The sequence below is a fragment of the Ochotona curzoniae genome, unplaced genomic scaffold (genome assembly GCF_017591425.1).
Source record: "Ochotona curzoniae isolate NIBS_2020 unplaced genomic scaffold, NIBS_Ocur_1.0 scaffold_4701, whole genome shotgun sequence".
NCBI classification, from domain to species: domain Eukaryota; kingdom Metazoa; phylum Chordata; class Mammalia; order Lagomorpha; family Ochotonidae; genus Ochotona; species Ochotona curzoniae.
Window position 1 is genome coordinate 19067697 of NW_024467122.1, and position 20320 is coordinate 19088016.

At 45.2% G+C, this 20320-nt stretch overlaps 1 protein-coding gene across 3 annotated transcripts in view; it reads right to left on the minus strand.

Annotated features, from left to right (window-relative positions):
• Positions 1-5817: 5817 nt before the first annotated feature.
• GNG2 (G protein subunit gamma 2) overlaps positions 5818-20320 on the minus strand; it is a 104160-nt gene continuing 89657 nt past the window's right edge. For all 3 annotated transcript variants that reach the window (XM_040969900.1, XM_040969899.1, XM_040969901.1), the window contains one exon: positions 5818-9002. In XM_040969900.1, the coding sequence (XP_040825834.1) occupies positions 8874-9002 (129 nt within the window). In that variant the 3' untranslated portion in view covers positions 5818-8873. The remainder of the gene's footprint in view (positions 9003-20320) is intronic.

Consider the following 20320-nt stretch of genomic DNA (forward strand, 5'->3'; position numbering starts at 1 on the left):
GAAAAAATGAGGATGACGATAAAAGGCCAGCTGTCAACCAGACTTCTGAGTCCTGGTAGGGCGGACCTTGCTAGGGTGCTGCTGGGATGCTGGCGGACTGCCCCAAGCTGGCGAGCAGCTGGCACAGCTGTCCCTTGTCAGTGGGCGTTACGCACCGGGTCTGTTTACTCCCACTAGTCCTCACCCACGGGATGTGTCAGTTTGATTCTCTCACCAGGGGTCACAGAGGAGAGTTCTCAGACATCAGGGCCCAGGCCCGGGAGAAACACCCCCGGCATGGTGCTCTCTGTGCTCTCCCGTCTCCATCCAAACCTGCCTTTGGTTCTTTCCTAAAGGGCCGGGCAACCGCATGGCGCCTTCGAGGGTCCGACCCGCAGAGGGCAGGCTACCCTCGCGGGTACGGTGCCCACACGGGAGGCGGCACTTCATCCTAAGAGTTGTAAAGGATGGTGAATTCTACCAAGCACACTTCTTACAAGTTCTGCCCCAGGAAGGCAGAGGAGGGATGAAGTGGGTAGGGTGAGAAACCCGGCAGAGCACTTTAAGTGTTAGCAAACACAATCCTGTTTCTCTCAGAGAAGTTCTCACATGGAAAGTCACCCTGAACCTGTGTTTGGCGACCTTTTCCTGGAAAGTCCATCTTCTCGTCTTTGCCAGTTTCTGCGTGCCTCACAGTACCCCGAGAGCAGGCCAACTGTGGAACTGACCAGTGGGGTTGTATTGTAATGAAAACTTTCCACACTGACATGTGTATTCCATGCAATTTTCACATAGGGCCTCCATTTTTTAAAGGTTTTTTTGCCTTTTTTTTTTTTTTTTTTTTTTTTTTTTTACCATCAAAGAAGGTTAAAAACAAAAACAAAAACAACAAAGGGGACCCTTGAGCAATGGCTCAACTGGCTAAATCCTCACCTTGCAAGTGCTGGGATCTCATATTAATTCTGGTGTGTGTCCTGCCTTCGCCACTTCCCATCCAGCAACCTGCTTGTGGCCTGGGAAAGCAGTAGAGGATGTCCCAAGCCTTGGGACCCTGCACCTGTGTGGGAGACCCGGAAGAAGCTCTTGGTTTCAGATCAGCTCAGCTCCAGGCCTTGAGGCCATTTGTGAATGAACCAGCAGATGGAAGATCTCTCCTCTCTGTAAAGCTTCCTTTCAAATGAAAACAAACAAATCTTAAGAAAATAGAATATTAAAAAATGTCTAAAAACATTCTTAATGCATAGGCCATACAAAGGCTCACAGGCTGTGGATTGCCAACTCCTACTGTAAACGGAACTTTAGCCCAACTTCTATGTTCCATCTGTGAATCTCAGAATATCCCTAGACTTTTAAAAAAGTCTATCAGTTTTGCTTCTCACTCTTTAACGATTTATTTTTATTGGAAAGGCAGGTCAAATTTACAGAGAGAAGGAGCGACACCTCCATCTACTGGTTCACTCCCCAAGTGGCCGCAATGGCTAGAGCTGAACCAATCTGAAGCCAGGAACCAGAAGCTTCTTCCAGGTCTCCCACACTGGTGCAGGGTCCCAAGGCTTTGGGCCATCCTCGACTGCTTTTGCAGACCACAAGCAGGGAGCTGGATGGGAAGTGGAGTAGTTGGATCCCGGCACTTGCAGGGTGAGTCAAGCCATGGCGCTTGGCCTGATATCTAAGTGTTTAGCCCTGGGACCATCATTTTTTCATTCTCAAAAAAAAATTTTTTTAAAAACAAGTAAATAAATAAATGAATAAATAAATAAAAAGAATGGACTAAAATGTCTCTTTGAAGTCTTTCTTTGTCTATTGTTGAACTGTTAAAAATGTGGGAGACTTCAGGGATTAGTAAGAACACCTAATTCTCAAGGGCCACTGCAAGAAATTGCTCTTTCTGCCTTATTTCTTATGGCAAAGAAATCCGTTCTCTTTATAATAAAATCTTTTTTCTTTTTTCCTGCCAAGGTCGCCATCTGCTGGACTGATACCAAATTACAGGAGCGTGTGAAGAAAGAGTTGGAGACAACTCAGTTAAAACCCAAACAGAATCTTCTACTGGAGGTTTGGAACATGTGACTTAACTGCTCTAGCTTCTGTTTCCTCATCTGATTGGATCTCAGGGAGGGTGTCAAGAGCCCAGATGCTGGTAGGCACTAAGTCCATTACCCAGGAGAGTGGGCACTCCGCTAGGCAAATGAGAACCACACTATTCCCCAGTAGCAGGGGTGTACGTTATAGGCAGGCTTGCACGAGCACTGAGCAGAGGGCACAGCAAGTTCTTCTTTGTCTCACTGGACTTTGTTCAGTGCCCAGCACCTGGTCTCAGCTGAGCTTCAGTGGACAAGGGCACTGTTGACAGCATTGTTTACTAAGCTACCCAATGCTGGTTGTGTGGGAACTCCGGGCCTTTCTTTCTCATGGAGCTATTTTTGTAGCTCTGTAAGTTGTACATATAGCTTTAGCTATGCAATCACACTGTTCAATGGAGACTCTGCAGGACACACTTCCTCCTTTGTGAAAGAGGCTAGTTTTGCATCCATTTGCAACCTCATTCCCATATGCTTAATATGTCTGCCTTTTGACTTCTGCTTTGAGCCAGTTATGACATCTTGCCTGGTTTCTTTATTAATAATGACTTGAATCTTTTACGTGTTTGTGTAATACCTGTGTAAATACTTCTTCTTCTTGGAAAATTATCTTCCAACATACTGTTTAATTTTGAAGTTAAATTCCTAGCGAACACCTGAAGCCCATCCAAGTGGAAAACTGAAAGCCCATCTTCTCGCCCTTTCCAATCATCTCTTCCTCGTTAGGCACACCTCATGACTCTACTGCTGAACAGCGGAGTGAGGGAGAATGACACTTAACATTCTCCCATTTTCAAAACACAGAGTTGAACCACATTCTGGAAATCAAACATTCTCAAACTTCAGGGTCTAAGGACTTGTTCCTTCTTCTTTTGGCTATTTTTTAAAGTTACTGAGCACCTTGTCCAATGATCAGGGCTTGGCCTCATGTGTGTTATGTCTAGTACTATTTGATATATTAGAAATTAAAACTAGGGCTGGCCTGGTGGCTCAAAATGCGAATCCTCTGCCTGCAAGTACATGCATCCCATATGGATGCCAATTTGTATCCCAGTTGCTCCACTTCAGATCCAGTTCCCTACTAATAACCTAGGAAAGGAGTGGATGATAGTTCAAGTCCTTGGGCCCCCACACCCATGTGGGAGACTCAGAAGAAGCCCCTGGCTCCAGATCGACTCAGCTTTGGCCATTGCAGCCACCTTGGAAGTGAACCAGTGGATGGAAGATCTCTCTCTCAATCTCTTTCTTTATCTCTCCTTGTCTCTGTACATCTGTCATTCAAATAAAAAATAAGTCTTAGGAAAAGAGAGTAAAACTGAAAAATTTTTTAAAATATATGATTCATTCATTGAACAAAATACTGAACCCAGGACATGTCATCAAAAGGAACATTTTTGTGAAAAACCTATTTCTAAAACTAAATAAATAAAACCCACAAGAAGAGTGATATCGCCTTACATTTTTGCAAATGCCATCTATGGTCTGGGACTCCTGACCACCGCTGGCGCCATCTCTGTCTCCCTTTGGTGCTTGTTGGGTGTGAGAGGCAAGCTGGAGGGGCTGACCCTCCTCCAGGGCTCTGGGGAAGCCAAGCGTCTGTGAGTGACATCAGCACAGAGGCCAGCCAAGCTGAGACACCACAGGGGCAACCTGTGACATCATCAGAGCACCTGCATCTCACTATGCCTTAAGCAGATTATTCTGGGATGTTGGTTACTGAGCAAGTTCACTGAGGTCCATGCCACTTGCACCCCACGATCCCAATAAGTGAATACAGAGAGGCAAGTAGGGTAGCTGACAGGGGGAGGAGATGAGAGTCCTGAGTGTGGCTGCCACTGACATACCATATGCCACATGGTGACAGATCTGCACCAGGGGCTTGGGGAGTGGAGAGAAAGCAAGTTGTGAGACCAGAGGACTCTCCAGGGCTGTCCCTATGGGGATGCTGTCATCACATGGTGTCTACAATGTCATAATTCCCTCCCTGCTTTTTACCTGCTCATTTCATTGTTTCATTTTGACAACTTCATGAGTGGATCAGTTACTCTTGTCCCTGTTTTATGGCAAGGAAAGGTTAAAGACTGGCCCAAGGTCATGGCTCCAGCAGAAGTCAAGGTCAGTGGGTTCCACCTTCTCTGTGCCTGCCAGGGAGGAAAAACAGCAGGAGTTAAGACAGGGCCTGGGAGTCCCGGCCCCCTTCCTTACCACAAAGCCCAACTGAGTCTCTTAACTCACAGAGTATGCAGATGTGGGGCAGAACCAAAGGGAGAGGGATCTCCCTGGGCAAATTATCTGCAATTTGTGGATGGCAGCTGACCCAGCTCTAATTCCCTCTGTCATCTTCGTGAGCATGGGCTAAAATATGAGCAGCTTATTAAAGAACTAAAGCCCAAGGCAGTCCTGCCCTAGGGATGCTGTGGAAAAGGAGCGATTGGAAGCCCACTAGCCTCCTCCCCACCGTGGGGTTTGGGGAAAGAAGGACTGCCCACAGTTTCCAGGGGCACTGCCTGGCAGCCCTTGCCTGCAGCTGGCGGTGCCTGCGCCAGGATCTGCCTGTGTTGTGCCATGGGCATTTCTAAAACATGTCAGGAGCATTTGCACAAGTGCTTCTTAGTTCAGAGCAAGCAAGAGCTGGCACTGTTCTTGGAAGTTTCTACCAAGAGATTCTGGGCCAGGGCAGGGCCCAAGATAACCCAGCTGCTTCTGTGGCCTGGGGACCACAGCATGGGTTGCAGGAAAGCTGGTGGAACTCCACCCTAGGCGCCTTCATTTGTGACTTAAAGATGGCAGCTGTAGGGCCTGGCATGATAGCCTAGTGGCTAAAGTCCTTGCCTTGAACGCACTGGGATCCCATATGCATGTCAGTTCTAATCCCGGCAGCCCTGCTTCCCATCCAGCTCCCTGCTTGTGGCCTGGGACAGCAGTTGAGGACGGCCCAAGTCCTTGGGACCCTGCACCTGCGTGGGAAACCCGGAAGAGGATCCTGGTTTCTAGGTTTGGATTGGCTCAGCTATAGCCATGGCGGCCACTTGGGGAGTAAACCATCAGATGAAAGATCTTCTTCTCTGTCTTTTCTCCTCTCTGTATATCTGCCTTTCCAATAAAAATAAATAAAATCTTGAAAGAAGGAAGGGAAGGGAAGGGAAGGGAAGGGAAGGGAAGGGAAGGGAAGGGAAGGGAAGGGAAGGGAAGGGAAGGGAAGGGAAAGGAAAGGAAGGGAAGAAGGAAGGAAGGAAGGAAGGAAGAAAAGAGAAAAAGAAAAAAGGAAAACTGGCAGTTGTAGGGGCCCAAGAAGCTGGAGGTATGGGGTGCCACTCACAGGCTTAGTCTGGGGGACATTTGAAAGGCTCTCCTGAGGAACTGTGGCATCCTGAGTTCCATGGACTTGCCTTCTCCAGTCCATCTTGTCAATCATTGATTTTGTCACAGTCAGCAGCACTATCGAAGTTTGGGTCATTTCCAAGAGGAGAGAGTGGCAAGTTCAAGTGTCAACAGAGCTGATCAGAGTGCAGGGTCCAGCCCCCCAGGGCCCTGCCCCCTTATCCTGACGTTTTCTGGGCCCAGCACATTCCCCTGAGGATTAGAGACCCAAGCAGAAAGGGTTTCCAAAGACCCCCATAAACAAAACCTCAAAGGAAATCAATGGGTTCTTATCTTCCCATCATCTGTGTCATTGGACCCTTCCTAAGTGAACCACAGATGGGGGAGAAGAAAGAGGGGCTACAGGCCTTCACGATGAAGTTGACTCTATAAGAAATGAACTGGAAAATTCCATTTATTAAAACAAATACATTGTCCATATGGAATGAAAATGTGCACATCACATTCAGGTTTTCCTGCTTTAACATTTCTGTATTTCCTTCTTTGAAAGACACATTGCGCAGGTTTCTGTATAGGAGAAGGGTGAACAATTCTTGGGCTGCAAAACATGAATGCAGATGTAACAATTCATCACCAGGAGCAGCTAGAAGCAAATATTAAGAAAGAAAGTATAAAAGTCCCCTACCACAGCATACTTGGTTTTCTCAAAATTCCTTACCGAGGCATGAATGTATGGAGAGATGATTTTGACTATTTAGTTTTTCTTTGGTAGATGTTCTATTTAAAATATTGTTAGCAAAATCAGAGTACTTAATTATTTACATCTGATTCCAATGGGAAAATATTTGGTTTCAAATTTTAAAGAAGAGAGAATTTGTATTATTGAAGACAAATTTTAATATTGAGTGATGCATTTTTTCCTTCATAATGCTTGATTTCAAATATGAAACTTACTATTCATTAACTAATGTCATGGCAATTTTTCACTACTACCCAATGTATAGATATATATAGAAGTTAGGGCTTTAAATCATCATGTTGAATTTTCCTATTAGTTATCACTTACGAAACCCTAATGCTGGTGAAAAGACTGTTGAATTTTTAAGGGAATTGAACTTTTTTTTAGAGGCACTGGTAGACAAAAGACTTTTTCCCCTTAATAAGTATAAAAACCAAGAAGCCAAAACTTATATGCAGATTTTGTGGTTATTTATCTAGACTGTAAGACATGAAATTATGACAAATACAAGATCTTTTCCTTAAACTGAAACTCAGCAGGACTGGGTGGTTTCTGTTTTTCTGGTCTTTTCTCTCCTTTTACATACACATGTACGCAGGACAGAAACACCTTAGCATTTAATGGCCAGGCCCTATTCTGATGTTTCCTAAGCATTTTAGTTGCTCCAAAGCTGTGGAATTACATGGAAACAAATGGTCCTTCTGGAGAAAAGGCACAACATAGACTGTGAAATCCATGAGTCCTTCACCACTTTCAAAACTGCCCTAAGTTATCATTGTTTCTATAGGACCCTATGTTCCACCCATGTTCTGATTCCTTTAAAAAAAGTGACACGGTTGGCGCTGGCTCCCTGGCAGGACTGAGTTAAGTGCACAGCACTGTGGGTGGACAGACACCCAGCTGGCACTGTTCCAACCCAAGCTTCCTTAAGCCTCTCCTGACACTGAATCCCAAGATCTGATCAGGAGACTAGAAACGCTGGTGGTGGAATCACACTGAGACACCTCACAGACGTTCCAGTCTCTCCTCCCTCATGGCAGACTGGAGCTTGAATTGAATGGATTTATTCTTTCACCAGCAAAGAAGCTCTGCGACAGGAAATATTTAGCAAGTCTGCTCTTGGACTAGACACGGTCTTCCACCTCCTCTTCATATTAGTAAGAATGAAAAAACAACAACAAAACAGAAGGAAGAGAATGGAAAAGGAAGAGAACAGCTATCTGGGAGCTAACCACAGTAACGGGCCTTCAGCTTGATGCTGCTGGAGGCTCCAGGTGCAGGAAAAAAAAAAAAAAAAAAACAAAATGGCAAGCCCATGTTTTGAGAAGACAGCTCTAGGTACATGGGAGTTGTAAAGAAAGCCCGAGAGATTGTAATGAACAAGGCGGACACCAAAGACTCAAAAGATTGTTTTAGGGAACTCAGGTGAGTGAAAATGAGAATAATCTACTTGGAACAACTACAAAGGAAAGAGGCAGAACCTGCTGTGGTGGTGTAGCTGTCAGCAGGGGCTGCACCTGCCACCCGGAGGTGGACTGTGTGGGATCCTTCTCCCTGGTGGGCTAACAGCTGGGTTCTCAGCACAGCTCACCTACCCTGGAACTGTGGGTTTATTTGTCCTGCTCCTTGCACAAAGGAGGGCCTTGAGTTCCTAAGACCATGCACGTGGGAAACACTGTGCCAATCTAGAATGCCCGTGCTTTACTCAACAGGGCACCTCTGCATGATCTATGCACTAGCATTTCCCAGCTCGCAGTGAATCCTCAGTGCTCCTGCTGGGGGGACCTGTGCCGCCCTGGATAAACTAAAATGCTTTGGATTGTGGAAGATATGCCCAACAGGCAGTTCCCCTGCTATCAGCTTGGAAGCATTCTAGGCGTGGCTAAGGCCCTGAAGTCCTGTTTCCAAAGAGTGAGGTTGGCTTCCTCCTAGTGTCTTTTCCCAGCTTCATAGCAAAACAACGAAACTTCTGAATGGATGTAACATGGGGACATTTTCATGCAGTATTCACTCAAAAATTATCACAGATAGATGAAAGCACCAATCACAACACATGGAGTACTTTTACTTGCAGAATCAAAGCTATCATGGACAAGTATTAGGGATAGTGATACGAGGACACAGACAGCCAGCATCTGCTGTTGTTTTGTTATCGTGAGGAACACCACGGGTTGGGGAATCTCTCCCTCAATCTCTCCCTGGGGCTCCTTCGTGGAGTTCAGTTTTCCAGACAAGTCCAGCCTTCACGATGCTACTCTAACAGGGAGGGGAGGGGAGCGGGAGGGCAAGGAGAAGGAGGAAAATAAAGGCACAAAGACAAAACAGCCTCGGCTACGCTGGTCAACTCAACTCCTCGAAGGGTGCCCACTCCCAGCAGGTCAGACATAGCTCAGCTCAGTACAGCTGTCTGTTTCAGGTTTGATTGTTTATTTTTTGTTTAAAAAATTTTTAAATAGGAAGCAGAAACAGAAGGTGTGTGGGGGGTGGGTAACAGAAAAGAAGTGACACCAATTGTGTGTGGACGCACTGCGCTCTGCCAGGCAGAGCTGCAGTGCTGGGTCTCAGCTCAGGACGGGGGTCGGCGCTCACTCTCCTAAAGGGGGACGTTCTTGAAACATGCAGGGCCTGGACTCGCCAGAACTGTCTTCTCCCTCTCTCGTCAAATGCCATGGGCTACAAAGGTGCCCACTTTGCTACAAACTCTACATTCAAGTCCCCGGAGCCCCGAGGTGCAGCCGCAACCTCCGGAAGACCTAAAGGATGGCGCAGAAGAACTTCTTCTCCCGGAAGGGGTTTTCCGATGCCGGCACGGGGGTTAGCAGGGGGTCCTCCTTGGCGTGGGCTTCGCAGTAGGCCATCAGGTCCGCGGCTGCCTTGGAGACCTGGACAGGGAGACAAAAACCCATCGGAACTGTGGACAAGGTGTGCATGGCGGTGCTGTGTGTGACTGCCATTCAAAGCCTGCTCTTTGGGGTCCTGTGGCCTGGCGGACGTCAGGTCCTAACTCTGCCAAGTGCATGCACACAGCTGAAGCAAGGAGCTAGAACAGCGGTCCACCCAGGGAACATTGTGTGGAGGAAAGAGCCACACAGGCCCAGCGCTCTTCTTCTCACGGGACCTATCAGACTTGCTCTAAGGGTCACACCAGATTTTTCTCCCAATGAAAGCAACATCATCCTAGGGTGCAAGCCTCTGAAAGTATCCAGCTTTCCTTAGGGTGAGGTTCAGGACACGACTACCCCTTCCTCAAGGTGTAGACACAGCCACACAGTGACATCAGACTGGGCCACAGGTGCAAGAGTGAATTCCTGTTCCTCTCTGCCACTGGGTCCAGCTCAGGTAACTGACCAGGGGTCCTATGAGTCCCAGATTTTCACAAAGGGCATAGCAGCTATACCTTGACTGGTTCCTTGCCCCAGGACTGCACTGATTAGCCTATTGGCTCTTAGCTGGCCCTCGGCCCTCCATTTGAAGCCTTAGAGATTGGCCCAAGACAAGACTCCCCGTGCTCTTCATCACAGACCAGCTGGAGGTGACTGTCCCCAAGGAGAGAGGCTGTTCCCATTGAGTCAGGGGACATGGTGAGGAGAGGCAGAGGACAGCCACTGGCAGTGGGGAGGGTACCAAGTGTGCGAGAGGGGCCCTCGGTTGCACTCCAGAAAGGAGTTGATCCTGACGCAGAAAAGGAGGGCTGGCTCTGCTTGATGCCAAGAGAGATGTGCGTTGGGACAGAGGTGACACAGGTGAGTGTCCTCTGGTTGCCTCAATGGATCCCCAAGTGCCTTAGCTACAGAAGGGCATTCTAGAGACTGAACTGCAAATCACAGCAGTTTCCCTTCGGGAGACTCAGAGAGACAGCCTACTCCGCTCCTCTCCCAGAGTGTGCTGCTTGCTGGTAACTGCCGGGTGTCATTTTGCTAAGCTTTTTATTTGTTTGTTTTGTTTTTAATTTTAAAGGCAGAATGACAAAGAGAGGGAACCATACAAACACAGCAAGAGAGATCTTCTATCCACTGGTTCACCCTCCCACACAGCCACAATAGCTGACCTAGGAATCCCACCCTGGTCTCCTATAGGAGCTTGGACCATCCCTCCACTGCTTTCCCAGAAGCACTGGCAGGAAGCAAGCGGGATGAGAAGCCGAGCAGCCAGGACTGTAACCAACTCTGCTACAGGATGTCTGTGTAACCTCTGGGCTACAGGCAATGACTGTGAGTGATTCTTGGTTATTCCCTGGCTTGCAGCTAATCCCCCCACAATGTCTCCCTTCAACTTAACACAGCAGTTCTTCTCATGTGTTCCAATCTTTCTGTGACTTTTTCCTGCCTTGTTCTGTCCAAATTTCCCATCTTACCAGGTACTGGATTAGAGCCCATTCAAATCTAGCAGGACTGCTTTCTAAAACTCCAGGAGGGTATGAGTTTTAGGGGCCGCCATTCAATTCTCAATTCAAGATGGTATGTTTGTGTAAACATCAGTCTCTTTAACAGATATGACTGTGCTAATAAAAACATTTTTATTGGCTCCTGTTTCATTTTAGGAATTGAGTTAAATTTTCTCTTCTGATCTTCACAATCATCTGAGATAGGAATTATTATCTATTTTTTTTATAGATGAAAAATGGAGGCTCAGCACATTATGCGAGTTGTTCACTGTCCTATAGCACAGAACATGCCAGAAGGAGACCCTGAACCTTGATGCCTAGCCACTAAGCCACAGACATTGACGGATGATCTGCTCAACGTGAAGCTAGCTCGCCAAGAGAAACAGAAGATTCTTCACGGATCTGTATAAATGCTACCAATAATAAAATGAAACAGCCTGTTCTTGTCTTCGCTCTTCTGAATGAAAGCAGACTGTATTGAGACTACATTTTGTGCCTTTCACTCGAGCAACAGTCACGACTGTAGATAACAGGGGCTTAGCTGTTGAGTGGCAGAGATGGTAAAATAATCACAACAGAAACTCGCTTGTTAAGAAAAACCCAGCTCTACTGCTCATCTGAAATGCTCACACAAATAGATGGGCATGACTTTGCCAAATCTTTTCTGTAACACAGAAAGTCCAACATTGGAAAAAACAAACCTCAGTTGTTCATATCTTACACATGAACACTGGATGCTGAATGGTTTCTTTTTTCCAAATGCTCAACAAAATTACATGCAGTCTCCTGGGCAAAGGGGTCAACATGGTGTTGGAATCCTAGCAGTTCTTACAAATCATAGCTAAGGTTAGTCAGCTGTTACGGGCAGAACTGAGCTAGCCCCATTTGCATACAGGATCTTATTTAATGCATACAACACTGGAGCCGCCAGCTGTTGTCATCCTCATCTTGAATGGGTGCAGGTAAAACTTCGCCAAGTGCTGGACTTGTGTGACTCCTGAGAAGAGAGCTAAGATAAATGCCAGTGTGGCCCTGACTTAACTGCCAGGTACAGCATAGGAGTTCAACAACCGCCCTGAGTTAAGCAAAGAGTAACATAAGACAAAGCCACCTGGAAGGCTGGGGAAAGGGATAGTTCAAGATCCAGAAGTTTCCTCTTTGGGCTTCACTAGAATATTGACCAGTACATGAGTAGGAGAAAACTGTGAGAGGCTTTGCAGAGAAGATCAGGGGACTTGGAGCTGCCCCAAGGCCAGAGTAGCTTCTGTTCCACTGGACAGGTTAGGGGCCTCAGCAAGCTCCTCCTTCAATTCCCTTTCGATCGGAAGTTAAGAGGTGTCACAGACCCATCTGTTGAAATGGAAAACAAGCCTTGCACTAGCCAAAATGTTTCCAAGTAACTTAACAACAATCCAAAGCAAGCACCCACACCCCCAGCCAAATATTTAAAGCAACATAAGAAATTAAGTATGCCAGAAGATCAGATTCACAATGCTTAGAACGTGATTTTAAAAAATTGCCAGGCACACCAATGAGCAAGAAAAACATTTCGACCATAATGAAGAAAGAAGTTAATCCAAAGGGAAAGATCCAGGATTAACAGAAATGAGGCAGTTGGTAGCTGAGGCTACTGTTAAACCAGCTATTGTAAATATGAGGAGACTTCACCAAGTTCATGGAAAACTGGGGCTGAAGGGAGCTTCTTTTAATTCAAAGCATTATAGCCACACACCATATTTTCAGAATATTTACTGACATGAATTTATTGAAGACCCCCTGGAGTGCTCATATGATCAACAAAGTAGAAAAATCAAAGTGTGATTAAGGAAAAAAAAAAAAAAAAGAGGCACTGCAGCCATGAACGGGTCCTGCTGACTAAGTGCGAGGACACGCACAGTACTCACATGGGGGAAGGGAGCCCACGGGATGTGAGTGTGGCTCCCACATCTGAGTCATCAACTAGAGTTGGGGGCCAGGTGTGTCACTGTCAGTAAAAGCATCTGCAGTGCAGGAAGCACAAAGCTGCAATGAACCTGGTGCTGCAGGAGAGGAGAGCAACTGGTGCCACCAGTGTGAAGGCTGTGATTCATCCCCACACACCCCACACACACTTCCCAATGCAACCAGAGTTCTTTGTAAAAGAGGCTGAGTCCAGAGCTGGGGTAGGGATGAGAGCAGCGAAACCATCTTCTTTGTGACCCCTACTGAAGCAGTTCTCAGAAAGTTATGGAGGTATGTCAGAAGGACACAGTGGTCAGCTTTCAGGCCGTGCCAACTTAGAAATCAAAATCAATAATGACAGTTACAGGTTATAACCCACTGAAGCAGAAACCATAAATCCACATCAATACAATTGAATTAAAAAGGTAGCATAAAAAAGGATAGTTATGTAACCTTAAGCTATTACTTTTAAGCTCCAAATTCTTATTAGCTCTGGACAGGAAAAGAATAGATTTTCATGGAGAAATCTGGCAGACATCCCTTCAGTCAAGGTGAGCTAATGTCACCACAAACAAACAATTTGAAATCATGTCCCACTGATCAAATACAATGAAACAAATGCTTGGTAAGTTCAATGATATTAATGTCAATGTTTCATTCTCTGAATTTAATCATAGAGAAACATCAAACACAAATGGAGTGAGAATCTACAAAACAAATGGTTAATAATCCCAAATGTGTCATGGCCAGGTCATTAAAGTCACAAGAACAGTGCTAGACAGGACAACTAAATGCCATGCAAGATTCTGAACTGGGCCCTGCTGCTCAAGGGGCAGTCCTAGGACAGTCTGCAACACTTGGTGGGGCTCCAGGACCAGAGGTGGGCAATGCATTAGCGTTAACTCCCCGATTCTCATCCTGGCACTCAGATTATGTAGAGCACTTCCTTCCTTTGTAGTAACCACACACTCAGTTATGCAGAAGACAGAACATTTTGTGCAAGTTACTCTCAAATGGTCCAGGGGAAAACAACTGAGTGCTCTATACCTACAGCTCTTGGGTAATGTTACAATTATTCTTAGAAGAAAAATAATTTTCCAAGACAAAGGGAAAAAGAAAAGTTAGAGGTGATGAACGTGGATAATCTTTTTTTTCAGGAACAAGCAAATAAGATAGCTACTTGGGGTGGATGGAGTCAATTAAAAATTGATCTTATTTAAGAAAGAGAAATAACACAGTGGTTATATACTGATAAAAATGTTGAAGTGGAAAACCAGACAGTGATGACAAAGGAGGAACAGGGCTGGGAGGCAGATGGCTGGAGCAGTGTCCTTGGTTCGATGGATGGCAGCTGATGCTCCAGTGAAGGAAGTCTCTTGGTAACAGTGTGGACTTCTCACCCCCAAGCTTGATAACCATTGAAACCCAGCTCTCTCCACCTTGCCAATTACCAGGGGGCTATGCTCCAGGGAGGAAATGGAAAAGTGTTCTAGAGCGTGCCAGTAAATGCCACCAGACTGTGACTTAGATCCCTGAAAAAAGTCTATTCTATGCATATCAACTGTCAGTAAGGTTGAAAACTAGACCTTTATATTTAAAGAGGATGTAGGGAGATAGCTCTGTCTTTGTTGCATTTATGTTTACTGGAAAGTCAGATATACAGAGAGGAGAGACAAAGAGGGAGATCTTCTGTCCAATGATTCACTCCCCAAGTGGCCACGATGGGCAGAGCTAAGCTGATTTGAAGCTAGGAGCTTCTTCTAGGTCTTCCACATGGGTAGGAACACCAGTCCACAGGCAGGTAGATGTGGCTCTCAGAACCCTGTACTTATGAAGTTTTTCTTTAATGTAGGAGTCATTATGTAGACATAGTCCCAGGCAACTGATGGCTCCAAGCTTCAAATTGTGGTTGATCTCTTAGGTGACTAACTTTCACCCAGGAGCTTGCTAGGAGTCTCCTTATTACACAAGGGTGAGGAACACTTCTTTCTGCCAAGGGCCATTTGGATATTTATAAAATCAATCATGGCCACCCAAAAATAACAACTTCAAAATGATCCTGATATAGCTTTATTAAAGTTTGAGCCCCACCTGTGGCTGCTTTGGCAGGGTCAGACCAAAAATTTATGGGTCTTGTACAGCACACATGCTGCCTATTCCTCACCTGTCAGTCAGAACCAAAGCAGCTCTAATCCCCAGAAAACTGCATCGGTCTTAGGAACTCTGTGTCAGAAACTTGGGTCAAGACCAAATACTAGAACAAAAGATTCTTCCAGCCCCCCATCCACAAGGGTGTTATGAGCTACATCAGGATCCAGGTGCTGAGACCAAACACATTTTGTGTTTCATAGCAAATTACTGTGAACAAGGAAGACAGCCCGTCACAGGCCTGGCAGTGTTGGAAAAAGACACAGCAGAAACCGTCAACCATCTGGGAAGAGATCACATGCCTGTCAAACTGGGAGAAGTTGGTCTGACACTGGTCTAGAAACATGGCTTGCTGTGTCAAACTTGCTGCCTACTTTTTTTTTTTTTAAATAAAAGCTTACTGTTTCTTTGTACCATGAATATTTAATTGAAATCAAGAAAATGTACACATCTGGGTTAGGAAGCAGTATATGAAGGAGGAACCTCAGGACTCTGCTAGATCTTAGCATTAAAGTGGAAATGGGGGAAGTGCTGCAGAGAACAAGCTCACAAAAGTAGGAAATGGGAAGCAGTAACTAGAATGCCCGTATCACGATGACAGCCTGCATCATCAGGCTATCTGCCCACATCACTGCAATATTTGACATTACCATGGTATCCCCCTGTCTTTATCACCACAGTATCTGTGTCTGTCATCACTGTGTGTCATTCTAGCAAGTCGTCCATATCAGTACTGCAACTGTCTCCTTCACCACGAAGTCTGTCTCTACTACCATGATGCCACAGTAAGTGTGAAAGATTTTGGCTCTGTGATTGCAAAAAGTATCCAGGATTACACTTTGATAGTACAAGAATTAATTTTTACAACAATAATAATCAAGAATGATATATTATATTACGCATGTCCTAGTTAATAAAATAAGTAAGACATCTACTACTGTCATCTAGAATACTTCAATCCCTTAAGAGGTGAGATTTCAGGATGAGCACTTGGCACAGCAGTTAGGATACCTTGTGGGGTGACATATTCCACTGTGGAGTGCCTGGGTGCACTTGCAGTTCTAGGTATCTGATAAAGGGCATCCTGAGAGGCAGCAGGAGATGGTTCTCACCCACCCAGCCACCACCACCATAAGAGAGACTTGGATCCAGTTCGTGCCTCCTGGCTCTGTCCTGGTCCGGCTGAGCCCTGATTCTTGTGGACATTTAGAAAGTGAAGTAGCAGTTGGGAATGCTTCTTCTATCTGCTACTCTCCCTGTCTTGCTGGCTTTCAGATAAATTCCTTTTTGAAAGAAAGAAAACATCAAATCAGAAAAATTAAGCTATTTGAGATTTTCATTTCCCATGGGATGCAAATGACCATGGCTTTACCGTACAGGTTGAGTATTCCTTATCCAAAATGCTCAAGACCAGAACTGTTTCAAAAGGTTTCGGGTTTGGGATAATTCTCATTCACAAAGTGATACTAAAAATGGGACACAAGTCTGAACAGAATATTCATCTGTGTCATACACACAGACTGAAGACAATTTTATACAATGTCTGTGATGTGTTTGCATCTTGAATACCATATGTGTCCGTTGGGAATATTAACAAAATTATATCAACCTCCTCAAAGTAAGATTTTATGCTCAAATATTAATGCATGCTAGAATTTTAGTTTTTCCTTTGCTTTCAGTAAATTAATCTGGTGTGCCCATGTTGAGTGCATTACTTTCTACATAAGCCCTCTGGAGTCCTTTCTTGACCTCATCAACCCTGACAGTGTTCTCACTTGGCCTTCAAGAAGGAATACAGCCCAATCTTCCTAACAGATTTCAATTCAAGTACTTCAGGGAAGAGATGTTAACATTTTCAACTCAAATCCTAGAAAAGTACTTCAGAAGTCCCAGGAGCTAGCATAATGGCATAGTATGTAAAGTTGCCACCTACAATGCTGGCATCCCCTATGGGTACCACTTCGAGTCCCAGCTGTTCTGCTTCTGTTGATGGACCTATAACCCCTATTGAATGGCCTGGGAAAAGCAGTCAAAGATGGTCAATGTACTTGGGCCCCTGCTTCCGCTGTGGGAGATCTAGAAGAAGTTCTTGGCTCCTAGTGTTGGCCTGGCTCAGTTCTGGCTATTACAACCATCTGGGGGAATGAACCAGGAGATGGAAGACTCTCTCTCTCCCTTTCCCTCCCTCCTTCACTCCTCTTCCTCCCCAGCCTTTCCCCTCTCTGTTTCTCTCTTCCTCTTTTTCTCTCTGTGTATTTAACCTTGATTTTTAAATGAATAAATAAATATTCAGCAACAAAGCAAAACAAGTCCCAAATCTAGGACATATTTCCTCCAGTTTGTGCCAAGCATGATGCCCTAACTGGCCTGTCCCTCAGTACAACACTGTCTTAAATTCAATTCTAAGCTGCAATGAGTCAATCCCAGAAAGATGATTTGGACATTAGAAATGGCCATGTTTAGGTCACTAATTTATATATCTATTCATCACCTATGAAAGCTGGTCTGTTCTGTTTATGGAAAATTATTTTAAATAGGAAGCAAACTATAAATGCCAGCTACTTAAGATCATACAGTGATGTGACATACTCAATGCCAACTTTTCCTGTTCTATTCATATTATCTCCTTACCAGTTTTTCTTGGCTAGTTACACTTATGCATGGAATCTCCAGATGAGAATGTCAACATGAATATACTCCTTGAAGTCAAGTCTAGCCTTTGCATCCCGACACAATTAAGGATTAAACAGGTTTTTTACTTCAACAGCAATACAGTCACTTGGAAACATTTATTTGATAAGGTGAAGCTACTTAGCAAATTGGTTTGCAAATATGGTAAGAATGGACAAAGAGATTCATGAACAAGTGGGTATTTGAGTCAGCCCTTTCTAATGAAGAGATAAGATTTAGGGGGCAAAGAATAAGAAAAACTGGTTTTCAGGGAGGGATCCAGAAAAACAGGAAACTGGGAAAAGGCCCAGCACATTTTTATAACAATAAGGAGAACCTGCTGGAAAGATCTACCCGGAATACTTGGGAGAAATGAAAAATCTGAAAACTGTATATATGGCCAATTCATGGAGCACTGAATTAATTAGACAGCAATAATTTCACCCACTCTGTCCTGGATTTCTTTCGCTTTTGTATCTATTTCATTTCTCATAATGACAGTGACTTCAATCAAACAGCATCTTTCCTGCTTACAGTGGTCCCCAGCCTGAGTGAGTTAATACCTACAGCCATCATTTTACAATGTGGTTCACTTCTTATACTGGCTGACTGAAGCTGGAGACACTTCCTTCTTGCTAGAACACATGCCACCACAGAACTGAGGCCAGGGGACTGGCTCAGTCTCACTCCTCTCTTCCTGCACTGGGGAGTCTGAGGTGTGGTCCTGGGACCATGGGCAGCTCTATCTGCCAGGCAGCTGAGAAACCCATTTTTTCCCAGGAGAGGGAAGAGGCAGGTGTGGGGAGAGGAACAAAAACACAAGATAGCACACCTGCAATGCCCAGAGGCCTTCTACTTTTTACAATTCTGTTCTTAAATCCTCAATCTTTTGTAATCAACCCTCTCTTTCTGCTTAAGCTAGTGAGGTTTAGGCTCCTACTATTAGACCCCAACTCAGCAATGAATAAAGACTCCCCGAGGTCCTGCTCTCCTTGGCTCTGTCTGTGCTCCTCCATTCACATGCACAAACAAGCTTTCTTTCCTTGTGTTTTGCTCAGCATATTCACACAAGTAGACCATTGCTTCTTCTAGCAAAGCGTCACAGTTCAGAACCCCTCTACATCCCTTCCCCTGTCTCTCCTTCCCATTTCCCTTTGAGTTCTCTTTATTCTCTGTCCTTAATAAAATGCTAATAAAGAAATACAGAAAGGCTGGGGGTATAATTTTCATATGTCTAGGGCTTATGAGCGATAATGGGCTCATTAGCTCAAGTCTCCCAGGAGTTAATACAAAGGGATGGGAAACTCGATTTTAAAAGGAGTATGATGGTCTCATTCAGGAAGGCTTTTCCACACAAATGGAGTTACTGCAGGAGCCCAGGCTGCACTTCCACAGCCCAAGGTACAGCAATGCCCACTCCTCTTACGGGCCCAAGTGAGAGGGCCTGGGACTAACCCAATCCCACAGTTTCTTGCCAACAGGTATACACCGAACAAAACAGGACACATATTTAGATGTAACAGTAATTGCCAATGGACAAGTTTCAGATTCTGACAAAAGCAAGTTAGAAAATTATCATTAAGATTGCCCCCTCCCAGCTAGGGATGGAACTGACCAGGCAACCACAATCACCAGCATGCACATAGGCTGATACAGGTGATGGATAGAACCAGACCCTGTATTGGCTGACACATGCAAGAGTCAGGTCTGGGAACATCCCAGGTGAGGTTTCCTGGGGGACTCCCCAATTTGAGCACTGGACTCAAAACTCCAGGCACAGGGAGAATCATAGGATTTGTAGTCTAATCTTGGAATGCATGTTTCAGGATTGGGTCTCTTTGATTGCTGATGCCTCTGCAGTGGACAGCATGACAAGGTGCATAAGGTGGACATGATGGCCAGTTCATTTGAGCCTAGAGAAAACTGAGTGCTATGTCCGGAGATGGAGAACAGAACAGATTGGATGACTCTCTTGGTCAAGTTTTGGCAAGTGTCTGGGTGAGTGGGTAAGGTACGGTGGACTCTGTTAGCCAATGGACCTTGTAAAGATTTTCTCAACCTTGGAGCAGTGAAACTAACAGTGTCTCAGAACTACCAAAACCACTCAAGCAATATTCTCAGAATATTCTTTTCCACATCAGGGTTTCCAAGAAGACATCAAGGGGACATCCCCAACCCTAGGTTCTGATGATACAGTCTGGCAGCTGGGAGCAATTCTCTACCCCTCTTGCACTCTCCCTCATCCCACACAGGAGAAAAAGGGAAGGAAGGGAAAATTGGAGGCATTTGTCCTATCTACTTTCCCCTATACCTTGACCCTCCCCATCCCACTTAGTGATTCTCATGGGCCTGCCTTCTTGTCAAATACATAAATAAAATTAAAACTAAAATAAAACAACAAAAAAGACTGCCCCCTCCCTTCACAATAGTTCATGTATACCACTGTATTTGCTCCATGGAGACAATATGTTAAAAACATAAACAGAATCTTGCCTAGACTGCAAGACCTCAGTGGTTTGGTCTCTCTCTTCCAGCCCCTGCCTTTGCTGGGAGTTCTCTACCTCCTATTCAAAATAAACGTGGCTTCTTCTCTTCTTACCATGTGTTCAGTATGACAGTCATCATAGACACCAACCTGGCATCATCTTACCAGATTTCCTGCAACACTGTTTGGTCATGTCAGTCACCATAGGTAGTGCCAGGCACAAGAAGCCATTGTCCTCTATAGCATGGAGTGGCCAGAAAATCACAAAGGTAATGTCCTCAGAGCAATGCCTCTTCCTGGGGTGTGGACTGAGGGTGGAGAAGCTGCAAGGCTCATGGAGCTTGAAGGGACTTCTGAGGGCAGCAGCTGACAACTGTGTCGGCACAGCTGTGGTCCTACCACCACCCAAATGGAAACCAATCTGGCACTTCACCATGGCATGCTTGCATGACTCCGTGGTACTGAACAAATGCTGAGACTGGGCTGTGGTCTCAAGAGACTGAGAGTGATTATGAGATCTGAATGAGAAGTTTACCTAGGAAGGTACCTGTGTGACATTCGAGTTGTCTGGT